The sequence below is a fragment of the Echiichthys vipera genome, assembly GCF_963691815.1.
Source record: "Echiichthys vipera genome assembly, chromosome: 3".
NCBI classification, from domain to species: domain Eukaryota; kingdom Metazoa; phylum Chordata; class Actinopteri; order Perciformes; family Trachinidae; genus Echiichthys; species Echiichthys vipera.
In genome coordinates this window covers 25,136,564-25,159,478 of record NC_139828.1, presented here as the reverse complement: position 1 = coordinate 25,159,478, position 22,915 = coordinate 25,136,564, and the positions used below count along the sequence as shown (strand labels likewise).

Genomic DNA, 22,915 nt, shown 5'->3' with positions numbered 1-22,915 from the left:
CACTATTTACTTTTCCTGTAGGGATGAATTCCTTCAGCTTAATAAATACATGTATGGTTTTGAAAATACATAAAATGTCTTGTAAATGAATATGTATTTTGTCACTGAGCTTATACATACGACCTTTCTGCAGCCAAATATTGGCATACGCGTTTGTAAAGAAGTCCAAGCACATGCAAATAGGTGTTGGTTACGTGCTCGCTCCCGACACAACGCAGTGACGTAAGGTAGCCGCCGCCTGTTGGTCTTTCACAGTTGGTGACGAGTGTTGTGAAAATGGCTTCGACCCTGCCCGTAATCAAGAATAACCGGAGAAGATGACGGTGTCGGAGATTTTAAGTCAGCTGAACTCTAAAGTGTTTTCTTTGAACACGTAATAAACACTGAAGTGAACCGAAACTAAGAGACTGTCGGCAGAGAAACGTCTAGAAACACCACGGACCACCGCATATTTTCGCAGGGCTGAGGAGCCGCTATGGAGGATATCAACTCAAATATCAACGCGGACCTGGAGGTGCGGAAGCTCCAGGACCTGGTGAAGAAACTCGAACAGCAAAATGAGCAGCTTCGGAGTCGGTCTACCATGTTGTCCTCTTCCGGAGCCATGTCAGGGAACCACAGACCCCTCAGCGACGGATACGACCCGTCCTCCCTGACAGCGGGGATGGCAGCCGGTCTGGCCGGCTTCCCTGGGGTGGGGTTCGTCGGGACGGTCGGCTACGGTGGGCTGCTGGAGAATAACCGCTGTTTGAGCCCCAGGCTGTCTTACGACGGTATCAGCTTCAGGAGGCCGTATGAATACGAGGGGGCATCTGCCGCCGCCTCTATGTCGAGTATGAACTCACTTTTTTCAGACAACATCGGGGCTTTTACAGACGAAGGGGAAACATCGATCCTGGATGAAGTGGAAATCTTAGACCTGGAAGACATGGATTGTCTAAATGAAGACGAGGACAGCTGGTGAGTGACAGGCATGTCTCGGGGAGGTATTTGGCCCCTACAGCCGTGTCTGTGTCTGTCTTCAGTGCTGCTGCTGGGTGACAGCTTTAATTGCCTGGACGCAGCTGCTCTAAACATTAGCTACTAGAACAAACATCTGACATAAACACCCGCTTCATCCTCTCCGTAGCTTTGCCTCAAATCTGAAGTCATCTGTACTGAAGGAGTCTCATTGTGGATCACTGACTGAAGGGTGTTGTTTGGCAAGTCATGTGGGTGTTGCCAAGCCCATTCTCGGATTGTATGATCATAATAGAAATGCTTTGTCATACAATCTCTATCCATTACCTCATACGTTGCTTACGTTTTGTGCATGAGATCAGGAGACTGAAGCCCTGATCATCAGTTACAGTGTTGTTGTTGTGAGTGGTAGATTAACTTGGCTTGTCATGGCAGCGGTGGCAGGAGATCAGTGTGTGCAGAAAAACCGAAAGTTGTTTTCCAGCCATGTGGGAGAGGTATCCATGGTTATATCCTTCCTCTGAATTCCCTTTGGCACCCCAGCTGGCACACAGCCACAAGTGCTCTGCAGCACCAAGAGAGGAAGGCAAGAAATGTGAATCAGGACTGTCATCTCACCGTGTGGGAATAAATGCTGTGTCAGTGTCAAAAAGCTGATCATGAGCATTGTGTTTACAGGGATTACAAACAATGGCTGTTATAACATAAAAGGGTCTTGTGGACAAGAGTGATGACATGTTGGTCTGCTGTTATCAGCCCACATGTTCGTCCTTACTCCTGCTCTTAATCTTATCCCAGCACATTGAGCTTATATTGTTTCCTCCACTTTAGAAGTGTAATCCTTGAAACTCTGCTGTCTAGATCTCTCATCCCAGCTCACAGAAATCCCTCGAAGAGGCAGAGTTACGCACGATAAACAGCTGATGGCAGACATTTATGCTTGGTAAATGGGTTTGCAGAAGGTCTGTTGATATAAATTGAGTAGTTATTTGTAAGGCATCAGCTACTGACTGACGTGAATGTAACAATGGGCCATCCTTAGAAGATGGTGCTTATTGTCCATCTTGTTAGGATGGGTTTGTTTGATTGGTGTCTTGTATTGTAATGACACTATAATAAGCATCATTAGGGCATAGCTCCTGATGCAACTCTGACCGTTAAAGCTATAATAAAGGCAGATCATATTTGGTTGAAAGCCCGCTCACAGCAGCTGACAAGAGTAAAAGAGCTCTGGCAGTCAGCATTTAGTAATGTATCATCTGTGTCCAAGTCTTAGGGTAGATGATAAATAAATAATGGTCTCTAAAATAATGAGAACATATACAGGCATGTTTTATTGACAAAGAAGAACAGTGGTATGGACATAGATGCTGCTAATCAGTATGCATGTTTCTTTAAAGTACAAAGAGTTTACACAATTTGTTTTGCCTACTGCCCTTATCATCAGAGCGAGCAGTCTTCCCTCAGTTGCTTGCAGCAGTGTGCAAGTGCCAGCTACTGAGCCTTTTTGACATCAGACCACTTTCTGACATTGCTCACTCATGCCCAACAGAGCCGGCATCATTGAGCCCTGGCTGTTTGTCTGCCCTTTTATCAGACTGATATCTGGGATTACCCAGCACTAGTGCCTAGCTCTCGCCAGCTCCTGTCATAGACTCCTGTAATCTCTGAATTAGCATCTGACTGGATTTAAAATGCTACCTGCTCCTGCAGTATCAATAGATGCTTGTCACACTCCCGCCCCAGCATGTGGACTTGAGACATGTTGTTTCAGAGCAGGGAGTTCATGTATGAAGCAAGAAATGTGAGGTCTGTTACCTGTGCTGTGCCAAATGTGAATGATAAGTCACTGATAAACATTGAAAGGGTGCAGAGCCAGATTTCAGGCTTGTATTTCTCTGCACTAGCCCTCTTGTGCCTCTAATGTGTCTATCATCATGAAAGGTTTCATCTATGACTGCAACAGAGCTGAAAGCTGCTGACTCAGGTTTCTCTTCTGAGTGGAAACTCTTTTCTCCTTTTCTCAATGATTAAGGGTAAATACAAGTTCGTATTTGTCAAATCAGTTAGTTTGTAGCCTTATTTTATCAGTACCAAGATGATTTGACAATTTGAATCAATACAGCTGACGGCGCACTGAACCCAGTGACTTTTTTAAATGATTTGGACTAGTGACAGGGATCCATTCTTAAAGTTTGCTGCAGCAGGAGCTGAAGGGAGAGACCCAAGAGATAGAGACAACTGGTTTGTGCTAAATTAGCATCGGCAACATGTACTATAAGGGCGCACTCACACTGTCCTTCTGGCATAAAGTCATAAAGGTCACCTCTACGTCTTCAACTGGTAGTAGTTTTAGTAGCATCTAAATAATGTACCCCGAGATTTCAAATATTTAAGTATGCAATAGATCTGAATTAAAACAAATAAATCAAATAAGTTTTAGTGCCAGCTAGCACAGCCACATAAATATCATTCTGCCTAGCCACCCTTTTCTATCATTGCCAGTGCATGATTCTGTAAGTAAACACTTGTTATCCCCTCAATCTCATTTCCTGTGAGAGCTGCTGGGTCACATCACATAGAGGCGAGACAGGTGGGTCACGGTTAGTGAGAGAGATGGACGTTAACTGTTTGTGTAATGATTACACTCATATTTCCTTTATGACAATGCAGTCTGTCTGTTGTTTTTCCTAGGCTGTATGAGGCGAAACTGAACAGTCCCCTGCAGAAAGCCTTGAGTCCTATTGTGTGGTGCCGCCAAGCTCTTGACAACCCCAGTCCTGAGATGGAATCAGCCAAGCGCTCCCTCATCCACAGACTGGACCTCACCATGTCAGGTAAACATCACAACGAACATGAAACACGTAGTCTCAATTTAGCAGCATCAGCATCAACAACAGTAACATCAGCGATACACTCAATGAATCCCTCTTATGGGACAGAAGCAGGACAGAATCAACACAGAGACTTTTGTTTTGGTTGTTTTGTAGAAAGTCTCCCTGCATCCGTACATCTCTGTTGTTGGTCAGTCAGTCTCTTGCTGTCAAGTTTGTATGCCTGTCCATTTTTCTAATTGCAGAACATTAGTCCCTGGAGCTTCATCTGCATCATAATAGAAATTCTAGTTTATTTTGACTACAAGAAAAAGTTCCTTAATCCTGATTAGTACAAATTGAAGTGAAGAACACTGTACATGGAGATCTATTAAAACCAGTGTTTCCACACCTGTGCCAAGTTGTTTTTTCAGTGAACGCTCTGTCGGAATTTTAACTCAAAAGGTAAACGTTATTTGAAAGGACAATTGTAAGTGATTGCTGTACATAGGCAAATGTAGAATTATTGATCCAACAGGGTCAGCTTGTACATAAATGCAGAAATAGCCTCTAGGTAAGAGAACACTTGTTATTACTAAGAGCTTTAATTTATTGGGAGCTGGCCTCTGTAATGATCTTACTATTTCCTTTATTGATTTTTGGAGCACACAAGAAAACACAAAATAAATGCCCCCATGCTGTTCCCATTTATTTCTTCAACTGTTACAACTACTGTAATCTATCATACACGCCCCCTTGTGTAAATAGGTTTCCCTGATTCTAAAGGGAAGATGAACAACACACATGTTCCTGTTTGGTCAATCATTGAATTGTGAAGGCTGTAGTTGTATGACGTGGCTATGCAGTTACAGTGACGTCATTTGAGAATCGACAGCATGTTGACTTGGGGATTATTTGGCAGTTGAGGTTACAAGTAACTTAGAGCTTAGAGGGTTTTCTACATCCACAGAGAAATACACACAGCCCATAATCAGAAACTGTGCCTTTAAACAACTATACTATATATAGGTAGAAATTGCTGCTACAGTGCCGTTAATCATTCCCCGGTTGCAATGACGGCGCAGAGACGCTGAGAGCACAGATGCTGAAGAATTGAAAACATCAACGAATCAGAGCAGACTTGGCTTTTTTCAGTAGAAGCTTAATGAGACGGCCGTTAAAACCGGTATATTCAGACAGACAGTATGAAAAAATAATTCATGTGTGTTTTTGAACATTAAAGCAAGTTAACATGTTCTAGTGGAAACCCAAAATACATAAGATAATCGTTGTCCTTTACACTTTGTACTGATAATTCAATTTGCAATTGTATACAGTATGAATCAGACAAACAAAGCAGTATGGTAGTGATTTAATCTATCATATGTCCCTCAGGTCTACCTTACGTTTAGTCCTTTCTGCTTCGTCTGTGTCTGTTTTCAGAGCTTTTGGCCAACACTAATTATAGTTAGTCCCTCAGTGAAGAGGACAGGCCTCAAATCCTCGCAGCTAAACTGAGAGGGGTCATTTCCATTTTGACAGTGGTATGCCCATGTGACCGTTGGATCAGGTTGAGCAATAGGCCGCTGAAGGTTGTTCACGGGGGTAGATGTGATCTTCTCAGCTTAGTTGTGCAAGAGACTGGACAGCACCTGGACACACAGACAGCCACCTCCTCATACAAAGATACTGAGATTTGTTTATCTGCTATGTTGGACCCAAATTGCTAATTGTTTTAGCTGACATGTTTCACAGATCTAATATGCTTCTTAACAAGTGAAAAGGGAAATGGCACGTGGATTCTGGTATGAGAGCTGTTTTGGGCTACCTTCTTAAATGATGATAAATCTCATTGAAATCAGAAATCTGCAATGCAACTTTCATCAAAACGAACATAGAATCATTTATCTCTTTTCTCCTTTAATATGACCACTATGGGATGTTTCTGTGATTATAGATTGTGCTTATTCATGAGGCAAAACTATATAATAATATACACAAATTTAGGCTACAAAATCTCTGTAACTGTAGCCTTAGAGGCCCCTTAGTGAACAAAGCACACTATCTATCGATGCTGACTAATATTACAGATAACTCGGCACTTGAGTGGGCTTTTGGAAGTGGGCATATTTGGGGTGATCTCATCACTGTAGGTGTGGTAGGAGGATAACGTCATCTTCCTCGGTCCTCCAAATATCCCACTTGTCCCTGACACCAACCACCCCACTCCCTTCACTCGTCTCTACAAAGGCTTACAAAAAGACATACCACCAAATATTTTCTATGGAATATTGTGATTCACCGGACATGGTAAAAACATTTAAATCAAATAAATGAACAACAGTGGCTCAATTGGCTGCTTATAACAGGGTAACATACTCTCTATCTTGATAAACATACAGTACATTGTAGTTTACATGGGGCCCTTTCATCATTTGGATATCTGTGACTGGACCTTTAAAGGTTTAAAGGTCCCAGAAGCAAGCCTCCTGTATCTGTGTCTCTCACTGCCTCGCTTCTTTAAGGAGACTAGCGGCAGGTTTGGAGTGTATTAAATCCAATGGGAGACGTGAACGTGAAACACAAACTGTGACCGATTTCTTTGCCCCCTAGACACCAAAGTAAACACTGAATCTATTTTTCACAAGCCATATATCTCCTGAACACTGACACTAAAATGTCATTTGTCTTTAGTTATATAATAGAGTATGTTTGATTACTGTAACGACACTGTAGCAGCATTTTCTACTTACATATAGTATAGTTGTGACATCACAACTGTACAGAAGTCCTGACGGCTCGTTTAAAGACACAGTTTCTGGATACAGGCAGTGTAAATTTCTCTGTGGATTCAGCGCTTTGTTAGTTTCACAGTATTTATACAACACCTCGGCTCGCTTTATAATCAAAAGGACATTCGAAAGTTCACTTTTTTACAATATGGGACCTTTATTTACACATTAAGATTTTACATTACATCAACTTCTGATTAATGTGCAAAGTACACATTGTTAAAGATTAAACCAGTGGCCCTTTTTTGGCTTGTGCCCCCTTACAGTGTCTAGTCTGGACCCCTTGTCACTTTTCATTCATTTAAACTTTAACGAGGTATAGAGTTGTTAGCAGCATAGATGGTTTCAATTAATTAACTGTCCATTATTTCATAAAAATGCAAAGTTTGTGACCTTTAACGTTTTCAATAAAATGTTCATTACAGATTAAAATCAATTAAACACCAAGCATTAATAAAGATTTTTCTAAAGACTGAGATCCTTCTTTGCTTCACACAAAAAGACTTGAGCAAACCTTAGGGGCTATATACTCTGAGAGAATTTGTGCGATTCACCACAGACAGACACTCCCTCATGGCTCCCAGCTATTCTCCTTCACACCCGGGCATGGAAACCCTGTTGCCATGGCGTTGGTTGAGTTTGTGTCAGAGGAATTGCAAAGAAAAAGACTTCTTGACTTCACTTGTGGCGGGGTCGTGTAAAAGTCAAAGAAGATTTTATTGTACCGTAAAACGTTTGCATCAGTCTAATCTGCCTATACAGCATGCACACACTCATACAAATCATTCACATGTTTTAAACATATTTTACTTTTACTGTGTCCATAGTGACCAAGCCTTTCAACTGTGCACACCCTCTTAAATCATATCCAAATAGTTATATAACTAACAACAGGGAGGAGATGGGTTTGACTTGACTGCACTAGGCGGACAGAACTACTTCTTCATGTCAGACGATACTAATAAGAAGTCATAATGTGTTGCCTGAGCCGAACATTTAAACAGGTTTGTTTTTCCCGTACTGCTGCTTTGACAGCTGTCCTGCCCTGTTGATCCAGTGCACATACAAGACCCAAGAGGTCCCAGCCTGTCACATAGCTGACCTGCCCTACTCCTTTCTTATAAAAGCTTTGACTTTTCTTCAGCCTCATACTGTACAGTTAGTTTGCCTCCTTCTTGCATGTCTCTGCCAGTTTTCATCCCTGTGGTATTTATCGCTGTCATTTACAAAAGCTTCTCTGTTTGCTCTTTTCTTGTGATACCCCTGAAGCTCTCTGCAGCTGTTTTAAGCCATTCTTCCTTTTCTTATATCAAGCAGATCTCAATGCCAAGAGTTGTCTTCCATTTCAATCCCTCCAGTCCTTCATTTTATATAAGGCTGTTATGTACCGGCTTCCTTTGGGGTTTTCCTTGTTGGCTTGTGGAAACTGCCCTCAACTTTCCCCAATGAGAAGCCAAAACAGAAAGTTCTCTAATATAATTTCATTCATATCACAGTAAATGGAAACAGCACCAGTCAAAGTGGTTAGAAACAGCAGTTGGTCTCTGTTCTCCTGACTTCTTGTTTGAGGACATGAGGATTTGAGGACAGTCTATTTTGGTTGGTCCCTGTGCTTCAGATCCCTTTTAGATTGGTCTGTGTCTCTTTCTAGCGACTGTGTTAAGCTCCTAGAGTTTAACACAGAACCCTTAGTTGGGTTCATATCGACTGCAGCCCCCTCACGCCTTTGTATGTCGGTTAGAGCCAAACGGTATAGTCTGTGTCATGTCAAGAGGAAGATTTTCCTAATCATAGCAAGGGGTACTCCACTATGTCAGAGGTTCACAACCTTTTCCTTAAGGGACCCCTTTTCTATCATTGTCAACTATTTTATGGATATTTCATATTACTTGGTTGTTTAATTGCATACTTTTTTCATGCAGGATGAGGCTGTTTAGTAGATTCTGTGATTTATTTATTTATTTATTTCTAGGAACCAATGCTCTATGATTATTGATGATTCATACTTGTAAGCACTAATTGTTGTCAGTACAGTTGTAAGAGAATATCGATACTATTAAGAATCTTGATATTATGTTTTGTGACAATATATTGATTCACTAAAACACAAAATTAATAGTTTAATTCTGTGTTGTTTAAACCCCTGACTTTAGGATATTAGTGTTGTAATTAACTCCTCCACTCACACAACTCATTCATATGATGCAGTGTTCTTTATATTATGACAGTTTTTCTCATGTTAGATTTGAAGAAATTGCAATGCATCACTTTGCCTACAGTATCGCAATATATTGAATTGTAGCTCCTGATATGTATCGTATTGACTATACGCAGCCCTATTTGTCAGTAGTGTGTTACACTTGTCACAAGCTCACAGTGGAGCTTGACAGGCACATTTGAATCTTAACTCTTGATACTGGGGTTAGTTTAACCAGGTAAACGTCCTTAAATGGAAAACACAGCATCCTTAATTTTAAAGTGCACAGTGTTACAGACCTACACGTTGCTGTGTTGTTGACATTCCTCTGTAGCTGATCCGTGCGGATGGCAGCAGAGTGGACGCGATGGTATTTCCTAAATAATGCAGGAGGACAGAGTGTAGAGCACGAGGAGAAGGAGAAAGTGGAAGGAGCGATTGGAAAGAGGTGGTAGCTGATCTTAAAAGGCTCCCTTCCAGTCAGCACCCAGCTGTGTAAACACATCCGGTCAGAGAGAGGGAAGGAAACAGAGGGATGGGTAAACAAGTAGAGTCAGAGACAGTAACCATTCAAACCACCAAACTATCCCAGTGACCAGCAGTCTGATCTCATGACTAAAACCAGGGACTCTGTTGACTGGAGTCCATGAGCACTGCTTCAATGGATTTCACAGAGATTTGCATTGTGCTCTGCGTCTTTATTGAATGCCATGCATTGTTTAGTGTCTCTCCCGGCCGATGATGCAAGAACTCTCTATCAGGCCCACACTCGGCATACGGTTTAAGAGACTCCACCAGACTGCCAGCACACTGTTGAGCTTTCATAAAGATGCCGGCTATGAGCAAACACGGCTGGCGTTGTTGTCAAATACTGGGATGGACAACAGGCTTTGTTGGGGTCTATTATGGGTTACTGTGTGTAGATGTAGTCTGTTAACATACTGGGCATGAGAAACAATGAACGTTTCAGTAGCTGATTCCTCCCAACAAGTACAGCGTCTTGACCTCCAGAATTCACCCATCCGCTACCACTGGCATTTTGTAGACAGCCTACTCTTATTTGTCTATTTCACTTATTTTAGAAATAATCACATTTCATCTTCCGCTGACAGTTTTTATTCACCATTACCAGAACTATATTTCAGTCAGGAGAGACTTCATTTATAGTGCAAAATACAAAATAAAAGAATTTGAGAAGATTAGGTGATGTGATGCCATGATTAGTACAGGACACTGTGGTGGTGAAGAGAGTTGGTTCAAGATCTAGATGATGGGATGTGGAGAAGGCCTGCGCTCAATGTGATGAAGACTGGAGGTGAAAGGGGATGAAGAACGTTCCAAATATCAATAGTATCGATATCAATGTTGGTATTGGTATTGATCAATACTTGCGAGATGAGACACCATAGTGGATGTCCCAACAACGCTCCTCTCACTTGATGGGAGAGAGGAAGAGGAGCGCCCTTTGGAGTTCTTTTACAGCTGCAGACCAAAATACCGCAAGCTGCGATGTTTGCAGGAAACAAATACGCTACTATGGCAACACCATACATTTATATAAACACATAAAAACACACTCAAAAGAGAACTCTGCGCTGCAATTCATTCAAATTTACATATTGATGATGCATTCACTTTACATTCACATAAATGATGATGTATTGCTCTCCCCTACACGGAAGTAGATAAGCTGCTTTGCTAAGTAAAAAGTATCGCTATCGGTTTGGGCAATACCGGCCAAGTATTTACTTGGTATCTGATCGATCGCCATTTATCACGAACCCCTAACTGACATCTGAGGAGAGGGGAGCAGTTTTAAAGTTTGACAGCGATTGTGGCAAAATCTGATTGGACTATTTAGAGTGAATGCCCACAGTCAGCTGGTAGAGTCGCAGAAAGATTTATGAATGAATGAGAGTGTAAAGAGAAATGTCCATGTTGAACTGCCGCTTCATTACACTGATATGAGATAAAGTAGAGGTGAAGCAGCATAAATAAATAAATAATGTGACATTCTATACTAATATGCACTGACTAAATAGAGGTGCAGCAGAATGTAGAACTACTACTCATATAAAGACTTCAGATTTTAGTCATCTTCTAACTCTCTTTGTACACAGCTGTAGATCTTCAGACGATATGACGTTCTTTTGTCTGGTCTGATGCAGAGGAATGTCAAAGACTGACTGAGCATTTGATGGTTTTCTTTTCTTCATGATTGCTTTTGATCTCCTTAGTTTCTAATGTAACTTTTTTGCCTCTGTTATGTGACTCTGCAGCCAACAAGCGCAGGAGCCTATATGGAAGCCCCTACAACCAGCAGGGTTACGGAAGCCCGTATAGCACAAACGCTGCTAACAGCCCGTACAGCAGTGGCTTCAACTCCCCCTCCTCAACCCCCAGCAAAGTGCCCACTGTCAGACAGCAACTCATGCTCGGGAATGCAGGTAAGGGTTTCTCTTACAGTTCACTAACAATTACAGGATATCTGTTTTTGTTGAATATGTGTCACTTAAGTTTTCACAAACGATTTCCTTGCCAGCAAACCAGCGAAACGCAGCCGCGGAGAGGAATCCTCCGGCAGTGAGCCCGCAGTCATCAGTGGACAGTGAGCTGAGCACCTCAGAAATGGATGAGGACTCAGTGGGCTCCTCAAATACCTACAAACTCAATGATGTGACTGATGTCCAGATACTGGCACGCATGCAGGAAGAGAGTATGTACCTGTAGCAGAGTCATCTCCAGTCGTATTGTTAGTTTTCTGTGACCAAACAGCTTTTTTAATATATTTCTTTTTTATAGTGAGTTGTAATTGTGAGAGTACCCATGTTTTTCAGGTTTGAGACAAGATTACGCTGCAACAGCATCCAGACGGAGCTCAGGTTCGTCGTGCCACTCACTGCGGCGCAGCACCTTCAGCGACCAGGAGTTAGATGCACACAGTCTTGAGGACGAAGAGGAGGCGGTGCACCCGGCCTTCCACCTGCCCTCCAGCCGCTTCAGCCCGTCCCCTCGACACTCTCCCCGCGCCTCCCCCAGGAATTCGCCCCGCTCTCGCTCCCCTGCCCGATCTATCGATTACAGTCACAGCCGTGGCTCGCCTCAGCCCATTATCAGCCGCTTGCAGCAGCCTCGTCACTCGCTGCAGGGCCACGGGCATGACATGCAGACCAATGTAGTGAAGAATGAAGGTAAACAGCTAGCAGAGAGCGGCTCATCGTGTGATTCTGGACACTGTCATTTTGTCTGAGCTAACTCTCTACCATTTGTTGCTGTTGTAGAAAAGTTGCGTCGTAGTCTTCCCAACCTCACACGCTCTTCAGCGGCAACAGCCCACGGTCCAGAGCCTGTCAAGAACAGCCGCAGCTGCGAGTCCAACCTGCAAGTCCCAAACGGCGGTTCTCCCCGACACCAGAGCCAGTCTGCTAGTGAGTATTATGACAGAAAATTGTCATATTTGTATTTGAATCCATGTGACTGCAAATCACAGAAACCCATGTGGTAAATGAATCTTTGCATTACAGTAGCTGCCAGACTTAGATTGTCATTGTTGATATCACTGTGTTGTCAGTTGATATTATATTAATATCTGTTTTGTTCTCCAGCTATACTGAACACTTAGAAACACAACAGGCTGTTAGTCATTGTGCAAGTGGGAATCCTGTCAATCCTTCTGGCTGCACCTACAGTACAAGGACTGTGTTGCTTTGTAGTGCTTTGGCTTTAGGGATCCTCTTTGTCTTTGATAATTTTCAGTTGTAATATCTTTTATTCACACACATCCTTCCTCTTATCGCCTTGGCATATCTTTCACTTCGAAGAAACACACTCATCCTGCAGAATTACAGCATGGCACCAGCAACACTGAGAATCCAGAGCGACTCCTGGTATCTGTGACACTAACATTGTTTTACGTTTTGAGTCCAAGGGTTTTATGTTCTTTATGAGCTTAGGATACCACCTTTATGAGTTAAGACTGTCCATCTGGTGTAATCCTGTAATGGGAGATAGAGATAATGGTGTTGTCCTTAATCCAGAAACCGTAATCCCTCTTTTACTAGAAACTGAGAGGACAGGGGTCAAAGGGCAGGCTTCAGCTGGTTAAACGTATAGCAACTGCCTTTATCCTGTCTTAGTCGGTCACGGTCGGTCACTTTCTATGAAGAATGTTGTATGTTTTTTTCATATTCGCTGAAATTGTCATTCTGTCCTGACAGCAATATGAGACCATCTGTGAAAAAGTTGTGTACCTCTGCTTCCACCTGCTGCTCCCTATCTGCTCCTAATGGCACCTGAAAGACTCCACCGACCAAAGACAACCAGTGACCACTGTTTCATTTTCAACCGTACACTAAAATATGTTTCTGAAAACACTTTGTGCAAGAAATGAGCTATGCCGTAAACGAATCTTGATTAATATTTGATCAGTGCTGCATAGTTTCACAGTTTGTTCGGAGTTCACTATCAGTCACTGACCGTGCATCAGAGACCCAGTTGAGTCTTTCAGATGCCATTAGCAGCACACAGGGAGCAGCAGGTGGAAGCAGAGGTACATAACTTTTTCACAGATCATCTGTCTCATGATGCTTTCAGGACATGGTGAAAATTTCAGCAAGTATGATAAAAACGACACCTTTTCCATAGAAAGTTACCGACTTCAGCTTTAACTAGCCCTCTGAGGGGGCCGGGTGTTCATCTGGCTTGAGCCTTTGGACCTTTCATTCATTACAGCAGGTATATTTGAAATTCTTCTGCTGAATTTTTTATAGACTCTTTGATTTGTACTTTAATTCTACAGTTGAAATGATTATTGTCCAGATAGTTGTTGTTCTTGAGCTTTGGCTGAATTGGGCATGTGAGACACCTACATTTCTACCTCTCTCACTGATACTCTACACTGTAAAGCATGTGTAACCAAAACCAGCCTCCATTTCTCTGTCTGTGCTGACACTGGTAGTACGGATGTTAAACCTTACTGTGGCAGTTTTGCTGTGACAGCCTGCTGCTCCTCCAACTGAAAGAAGCTGCCTATGGCTGTTTGGCTGCAGAGCCCCCTAGTGGCCTTGAACTGCACCTCAGGCTTCTATAGCCTTCACTGCCGCTACGCCCTTTCTTCTCCAGTAATGATGTGAATCTCAGGCAGAGTGAAGTCTTGACTCCCACGCTGCAATGTCCCTGTTTTTCATCAGCAGCTCAACTCCCAAGATACTCGACCCCTTCTCGCTCCTCCCCGAAACCCAAACAGCACCTCCAAAGCCCAACTGCCCTGCGAGGTAACAGCCTGCTCCTAAGCTAACTGGAGGCTGTGAGAGTGATCTCACACAGTCATATGCACAGCTTATTACATACTCAAGTTGACTACGGATGCGCATGGAATGCAAATGATAAAAGAGCTACTCTGGATTTGAGCTAGGTACAATAAGTTGCCAGTTTGTCATTTCAAACTCTGAGACTGTGAGGAATCTCAGTGCAGGTGTAGCCTCTGTTTTTGTTGCTTTAGTTGTGAGAAAAGCAGAGCAGAGTGGTTGTTGGACAGGTATGCCACCCAACTGAACGGGTTTAACGTTACCGATTTAAAGGGAGGTCAGATTCTCATGGTTATGGTGATACAGTAGGTTTCTGTGAAAATATAAAATCGATCATATTGGCTCAGAGAGGTGAAAACAGTGAGACTGTGCTGTTGCTGGTCCATGGTTGACAACCAGACTCACATCACTGCCACTCAGACCTGTCTGGATTCATTCATGTGTTCATCCTTGATGGCCTTGAACTTGGATTCCATTAAACCGTTTTTTTCTTCCTGTTTTGCTTGCATCATAAGCAAATAGCATACCCTTATGAATTCACGCTGTCTTCATTACATATATGCGTACATTAAGTAATTCAGCTCTAATTAATTCTGTCTTTGTACATGTTATTTTTTTAATATTCTAAAACAATTAAAGTCGCCAACTTGTTCCATTATGTTTCCACCCAAATATGTATCAGCTTGACGTTCTTCAGCCTTTAAACGGCTTTTCATTGTTAGTCATTTGGTCGACCGTGTCACACAGCAGTGACATGAGGAGCTTATTTGCCTGAAATAAGCTCATAACTTTTAACAACAACATTAAAACCTAAAATCTGTTTTATTAGGCAAATAAATTGGATACGTTTCTGATAAGAGTGACCACAGTTAGCATTACGGTATTAGCAGCATATATGAAATATTTCATTCCAAAATTAGATGTCCGTCATTTGAAAACCTTCTCAAAAATATTTTGTCATGTATTAATATTTTTGTTGCATCACATTTTGTCTGCAATTTAAAATATTCATATTGTACACAGCTTCCCACCTATTATGGACACCTGACTAAAACAAATGCTACCTGACAGCTGCAGTAAATCCTTCATTTAAGTTATAATGTTTGGGTTTGAGTAAAACCATTCTAGAGATATGTTAATTTAACTTTATAGTAATTTTTGAGGCTGGGAGCTAAAATGTAATACAGTTCAACAGCACCACAAACTGCATCCTTTAAATGATCAAACAGTTGAATCAACACCTCTTTAACAACTTCAACATAAACCTTTTTATCCATGGAGGATTTACTGCACGACTGTTGTATTAGACTGCATTAGTTTTAGATTGGTGTTCCTAATGAACTCGCAACTCAGCTTATATTTTTAAAGGTAAAAAAAGAGAATATATGCCTTTAGTGCCTGAAAAAGGTTGCGGCTGAAATGGTTGCAATGATCATCATCTATATATTGTGATCAAGCACCTTTAATCTAGCCGACTCATCCAAGTGTTACAGAATCATCAAAGGCTACATTACATCTGTAATGTCCTTTAACACACTGTTGACTCCCTCGCTGTCCCATCACTATCCACTGCTACACATGCAGGGCTCTACACATGACCCCAGAAGCTTGATTGTATCTTGGCAAGTAGGATTGTTGCTCAAAGTGGTCACAGGACATGTAACGTTACAGTTTAAAAAAACAGAGGCAGTAAGGGACGCCACGTTGAAGTCCATCCTCAGCACCTTCCTCCCAGCTCTGAATTAAGGCCTGTCTCTGTTGTCTTCATCCTTGTCTAGTCCCACTCTCCTGTTGCTTTGGAGAAGAAGGTGATTTCAGTGAGTATTCACTGAGGGTTTCCACCTTTTTAAATATTGTGATTGTGGTTCCACGCCGTGGTTGTATTGATGTCTTGCTATATTATGTGCTTCTGGTTTTCACTAGTAAATTCTGTGTCTGTGTGTGTATCACCTCATTGTGTCAACGCATCAATAGGCTGAGTTAAAAGGTTTTTCTTTAATTTTTAAAAAATCATTTTGACAAAGTTTATTTTGTAGTTTCTAAACTTGCATCATAACAGGTTTAACTTCATTTGAGATGGATGTGGATAAGAAAGACCTACAGTACATATGTTTTTATGTTTGATAGATGTTTTCTGTTGTACTGATATGTGAATTGGCATCATTTCTATCTCACACCACTGTGATCATTACTTCATTGTTAAACTACTGACAGACTGAAACCTATGAGATCTATAAAGTCTAACATAATCCAGATATACCTGACTTTATTCCTGCTCTGCCTGTCTCCAGTCCCCTCTCCCAGTAAACTGCGAACTCCAGTCACCCCATCCCCATTGGCCTTGAGACAGCCGGTTAAGGCTACATCCAACCCTGGTTCTGCCAATTCCACCCCCACCCGATCCCTGGCTCCTCCGCGCAGCGGCCTGCCCCGTCCCAGTGCTTCTGCAGGAGGGGGTATCCCTCTGCCTCGCAGCAAATTGGCCCAACCTGTGCGCAGGTATGTACACCAAAGACACAAGCTGCAACACATCATCTTGAACTTTTGTAAATGGATAACATGTCTTTTTTTATTATAAAGCAGGTCGAGGTGCTATATAAATACTGTGAAATTATCAAAACACTCAATCCACAGAGAAATACACACAGCCTGTATTCATAAACTGTGTCTTTAAAAGAGCTGTCAAGACTTCTGTACAGTTGTGATGTCACAACTATACTGTATTCTCCAGATCTGATAGAGCTCATCATTGACTGCCAACGTTTTGAGCGGCTCTAGTTCCAAGAGTGAATCACTTCATGTTGACGTTTCAGAAAATCCTAATATAAAGAGTTTTATGTCTGGACCAAAGCCAACCAACTACAAGATTAATCGTGACCATAAAACATTTGCTTCTGTGCCAAAAAATGTGGAAAATGGAAGTAAGGGCAAAGGTACAAGCCTTTGTTTATAACCATCATAGAGTTCAGTGGCAGCAGCTCACTAGTCGTTTGCAGGTGCGGTAAACATTTCCGTGGTAACTGTAAGCTCCACCAATCAGAGATGTCGCTTTTTAGGATTGTGGGTGGTGTAGTATTTCGTAGTGTCATAATCTGAAGACTCTACCTTCATCCTCTATGGGATTTTTTTCACTTCAGGTACCTCACTACTGAGCTCTATGTTGGTGCAAAGACACAGAGAGTGCAGATTTAGAAGATTGGGAATGTTGACCAATCGGAGCTAACTAGGCTTTTCCACAAGTGGGTCTTAAAGAGACAGGTGCTTAAACAGAATGTTTCAGAACGTACGGTATATACTGTGTATATGCAGGTATATTCAGACAGACAGTATGAGAAAAATAATAACATGTAAATATGTTGCAGTTGACACTCAAAATACAAGAATGAAACTGAAAATAAGCATAATATGCGACCTTTATTTGAGATTTACCCCTGAATGTTTTTCTCGCCTTCTCAGATCTCTTCCTGCTCCTCGGACATACGGTGCCACAGGTGACAACTGGAGAGAAGGTTGCTACTGAAATGGGCCAGCAGGGGGCTCTCCAATCAAACTATCAACACAAGGAGGCAGACATTACAACATGGCACTTTATCTACCTAGATACCTTGAGAGAGAGAGAGAGAGAGAGAGATTATGTCCCAAAAATATATACATGTCAGAATTTAAAAAAGGAGAGGACAGTGTCCACATGGCATCAAAGAGGACGTCCCATCATGTCCCTCTGTGTGTGAGGTGTGGCTCTGGAGGGGTCAGGCATGTGATGGAGACAGCCCAGAAAATGCCAAAGAAACCAGCCCAACTCCAGCTCCGCCAGCAGAGGACACGTCACCCGCCTTGGTTTGACTGCAATCATCTGTCAGACAGTCCATATCACTTCATTGCCCAGCTTTCCTCCCACTCCTCTCCCCTGTTCTTCTTTCACTTCCCTCAGGTTGAAATGTTACCACACATTTCTCTCTTTATGCTCTGTGTTTAACAGATGTTGGTGAGCGATCTCTATGATGATGCTGTGCAGGTGAAATGTCCCGTAACTTTAGACAATTGTTGATGTCTTGCAACAGTGAAAGCACCTCTGTGTGGGTATGACATTTAAGAATCTTTCCTCTTGTAAAAAAAAAGAAAAAGAAATCAGCCAGAATGTATGCACAAGTTTGTTTTGGAAATTATTTATTCAAATTATTTAAGAAATGTATGTCCAGACATCCATATCAGTATTTTTGTTCAGAAGATTTTAATTGTCTAAATTGTACATTTTGAACCTCAACTGCAAGCTAATGCTCCAAAGCCTTTTATTGTTTTCAAAGTGTCAAATCAGGAATGATTGACACCTTGGCCAAAGTTTCAGTTTGCCAAAATTATACTTTTCTGTCCAAGTGCTTAAATTGGTCCGTTTAAGAACAGCTTGAATATCCGAAACAAAGAAAACTGAGCTCAAAAACATATTTTGTCCCTGTTCACCCATTCAGCCAATTAAAGCAAGGAAACTTCCATGTGGTCCATTAAATTCCAATAACAGATTCCTGTCAGTGTATATCATTCACGCCTTGAAAAAAGAAACCTGTCTTAAATGAGACGGATATGTTTTGCTGGCTTTTACCTCTTGTGCTGTAAAATGAATGGGGAGGCGGGCCAGTGTTTGGGAAGCTGTTCTGGTAATTGGTGAGTTGGGTGTTATGAAACTAGTGCCTATAATTTAAAGTTTCACTTGAGTTTGAACATCAGCTTTCGTTTGTTCATGTATCATTTTGTGCCAATTTCTGGTTTTGCCAATATTATTTCAATTTTGCATTTTTGCTTGATTGATTTGCTTGCCTTTTTTGTTTTTTTGTAATAGAATCAGTACATTTATAATTGCTTTAAAAAAATGTTTTAAACGCGCCTTCATATTTATAACTAATTACTCCTTCTGTAAATGAAACTATTTATTAAAGAGAGGTGCCTCTGTCAAAGCTCAGATTCAGTGGGAAGCTCGGACGAATGTTGCAAAAAGACATACCACACCTTTTGTGTGAAAGTTTTTGTTATTGAACTTTTTTTTATATCCACAAACATGACATTCAGTTTCCCTGTGTAAAGTCACATTTCAAATAAAAGCTGAAACGTCGCTCTCTCTTTCTGCAATTTTTGAATCCTCTGGATTTAATCAACGATACAAAAAGGTTTGGATTACTCTCAGACAACAGCCTTCAATACTTACTACACATCGATTAAAAACTACAAAAACCATGAGTGACCGCAAATCCAATTCAATTATTCTGCAGGTTAAGATTAAGATTAGTGTAAAAACTGTGTGTGCAAAACATTTCAATGCAAAATCTTGATCACACACACACACACGCACACACACACACACACACAGGGAGAGTATTTGTCACAGTCACAACAGAAGTCAGTGTCCCCGGCTGATGTGTACATGCCCTCAGAGCGGATAATTACCTAGGAAATATTTCTAGGCAGGGAGGAAAAATGTCTAATTGCGATTATTTGGACTGATATTGCAATTGCGAAATAATTTACGATATTGGAGGGAATGATACTTTTTGCATCATTATCAAATATTTTCATTGAAAAATATATCAAAATGATCATCTTGTGGTTTTTTTTGGAGGATCTGTACCAAGCCAATAGTTTCCTTCCCTTTTCCTGAAGTCTGCAGGCCGGGACATCTCTGTAGCACCACAATACTTGTGACCATACAGAATGGTACTTTGACACATATTTTATCTTAACAACTACTGAGCCTGTGAATGTTCTCATGTGTCCAGGTCATCCTTATTCCCCAAAGCAATTTCAGTCAAAAGCAACTGGACTTGGTTATTTGTTGTTGGAGTTTGCATGCAAATTATACTGACTGCCATATCATTTACTTCTAGAATGATATCTGCTAAAAACTGCTTTGCACAGTCAGTGTTTTCTTTTTAATAGACTTTTAAAATCAGGCTCATTTATATGTTAGATTACTCAAACTACTGTTTAACAACTCTAGACATCTTGTCTGCCTATCATTCACTTAGACAGGTGTAAAAACCAGACAGTACCCATATGTGAACTGAAATGAAATGCATGAAAGAACAACAGTGTTATATCTTTACTATGCTGGGACCTTCAAGCGTTATTTTGGAACTTAGCAGTGAAATGCATCTTCATTTACGGTAAATTGCAGCATCACCCAAAACAGTCTGCACAGTTTACAGACTGAATGAAAACATCAGACACACCTGATAAAATGACTCGTCAGTAACAATGACAGACTGCATATTGTCTACTTTTGTTCCAGTGTCATATAATATCCAGCTTTTAAGTGGAAGGTGACACATTATGTATTCTGTACACATAGCTGTTGCATTACGTACCTCGAGTAACCAATTGGTTAATGGGGGACACGGGAAGGAGGGGAGACAGATGAAAGCCTGAGTCACTGATGGGTGCTGTCCCATCCCACTCCTCAGTGCCCTGAAGACATGTGACGTCAGCTCAGCTTCCTCTGTGTGTGGCACCACAGCTCCATATACAGGAGGACCATATTCTGTGGGCTGCAGACAGAGCACATACAGTATGTCAGTCAGGCAAACCCAAAACAACAAGGAATGAGGCTGTAGTGAGTATGATACGTTACGGTGGGTAACGTATCATACAAACTGCCTCAGCAGCAGACCACAATATTAAACACATACTGCTTCGCAGAATCAGAATATATACATATTGGGATGACCACAACCTTTCTGAGGCATTTGTTTTACTTTTTATCATGATGATGATGATGATGATGATGAAGCCCTTTATTTGTCACTAGTCACAAGTACCAGCGAAATTGCAGCGCCACCTGTCCAAACATACATGTACATACAATGTGACAGAGGGGTAGACAGGACAGGAGGCAGGAATTGGATTGAGAAAGTTACAGCATAACATGAGGAGAGGGAGGAGAGAAAAAAAGGCAACCCCCAGACTGCACTCCAGAGGGAGTGCAGTGTGGGAACAGGAAAAAAAACACCTCAGCAACAAAAGCACATAATCACTCTTACAACAGAAAAACTCAAGACTAGCAACAGGGAGGGGGTGAGGGTGGGGGGTGTAACCCCAGGAGACAGCACCCACCCGGACCTGCAGCCATATTCGGCGCTGGTCACGGACCCGTCTGTCTCACTGGGGGGGTACAAAGCTGCAGAGACGTGGGAGAGGGGGAGGAGGGTGGATGCATATCTGTATAAATGTATAATGTCACTGTATGTGTGAGCCTGGGTCGTCACCCCGCCCGGCGTCACAGCCTCGGTGCCTCAGTCTGATCCAACGGAGACGGCCTTGATCATGACCCAGACAGAGTCAACAATCAGCAGGTGTCTGTGGGAGGTGGGGGAAGGAATGAAGAGCGTCTCACTGCAGTGTTCTCCAGGGGAGATGTTGTTCCAGCAGCAGCCTTGGCCAAGGCCACTGCTGGTTGGGGAGGCCGAAAAGGATAAGATTGGGGTTGTTTGGGTTTGGGACGAGCAGCCACATTCCAATGTCGCGGCTACTCTCTTTGTCCATTCTGGTCAGCAATACGATCCACTTCCTTTGCAAAGCCATGAGCGTCTCCTTGATGGTACCCACATCGCGGCTCAAGTTGTCCACGTTACGGTGCAAAGCCACAGTCTGAGTGCCCATGACTCGCACTGCCTCAATCATTCCAGGCAGCCATGTGGGGCTCTTGGCAGCTGCCATGGATTCCCGAATTCTCTGATAAACCAGGCCCGTGCCTATTCCAATCAGCAGGGAAGTTGTTATCACGGTTCCGAATAGGTAGATGTCTTCGACGTCCTCCACAGAAAGAGCCGCCAGGCACACGATCATGTCAGCTTTCATTGCTTTGCAGATTTAAACATAAAAAATCTGACATATTACAATAATCCAAATAACCCGGCTGTTAGCATTGTAGTACACAGTACATGAAGAGGGGTAATACATCAATAATATACAGACATATACTGTATTAGACACCAGTCTTCACCAGGGGTAGTTTTACTGTTGATCCACTTTGAGGTAAATCCACGGGGATCTACGGCCCTGGTCTAATTCCAGCAGCAGCAGTGACCAGTCGTGGAAAGTGGTACATTTACTCAAGAACTGTACTTAGGTACAGTTCTTGAGGTCCTTCAGGTATTCCATTTGAGTTACTTTATACTTCTACTGCACTGCATTTCAGAGGAAATATTGTACTTTTTACTCTACTACATTTATGTGACAATTTAGTTACTAGTTACTTTACAGACTCAGATTATTCATACAAAAATACCAACACATGAAATAATATATATTTTTAAAGATTAAGCTACACAGCAGTATATAAAGTAAATACAATTAGCCTTACTTTTACCAGCAGCAGCATTAAAGTGATATCAACATTAGTCTATCAATAATTAGAATCTGATAATATAATATTCTGAAATGGGCCCTTCAGCATAAGGAGTACTTTTACTTTGCTGATATGTTGCACTTTTACTAAAGTAACACTTTGAATGCAGGACTGTTACTTTTAACAGAGTATTTCAATAGTGTGGCATTGCTACTTTTACTGAATTAAAAGCCTTGAGTACTTCTTCCACCACTGCCTAGTGACTGATTCAGTTTATCTCAGGTTGACAATTTAATAGCGATGAACTTAACACGTTGGCGAGTCTGTGGGGCTATAATAACCCACATTAAGAACCATTTATTAAAGCAAACATGCATCATAGAGTATGGTGATTCCTGCTTAATGCGCACACTCCGTGAAAGAAACAGCAGTGCCAACAAAAGAAACGGGCGGGCAGATGTTCACAGTTTGCTGCACTAGTATAAAGATCGGCACACTTTTCATTCATGTAGGAT

General features: G+C 41.9%; 1 protein-coding gene across 3 annotated transcripts; it reads left to right on the top strand.

The window, feature by feature from the left end:
• The first annotated feature begins 268 nt into the window (after window positions 1-268).
• slain2 (SLAIN motif family, member 2) lies at window positions 269-19,109 on the top strand. Of its 3 annotated transcripts, none has more exons than XM_083940473.1 (9): window positions 269-960; window positions 3,655-3,797; window positions 11,042-11,209; window positions 11,305-11,478; window positions 11,600-11,953; window positions 12,044-12,190; window positions 13,955-14,035; window positions 16,360-16,567; window positions 17,525-19,109. In XM_083940473.1, exons 1-9 carry the CDS (start codon window positions 476-478, stop codon window positions 17,586-17,588), a joined length of 1,824 nt encoding a protein of 607 aa, XP_083796599.1. In that variant the 5' UTR covers window positions 269-475; the 3' UTR covers window positions 17,589-19,109. The 3 variants fall into 3 exon arrangements, with proteins under 3 accessions (XP_083796599.1, XP_083796598.1, XP_083796600.1); XM_083940472.1 differs by having other exon boundaries at window positions 13,952-14,035; XM_083940474.1 differs by lacking the exon at window positions 13,955-14,035.
• The last annotated feature ends 3,806 nt before the right edge of the window (window positions 19,110-22,915 follow it).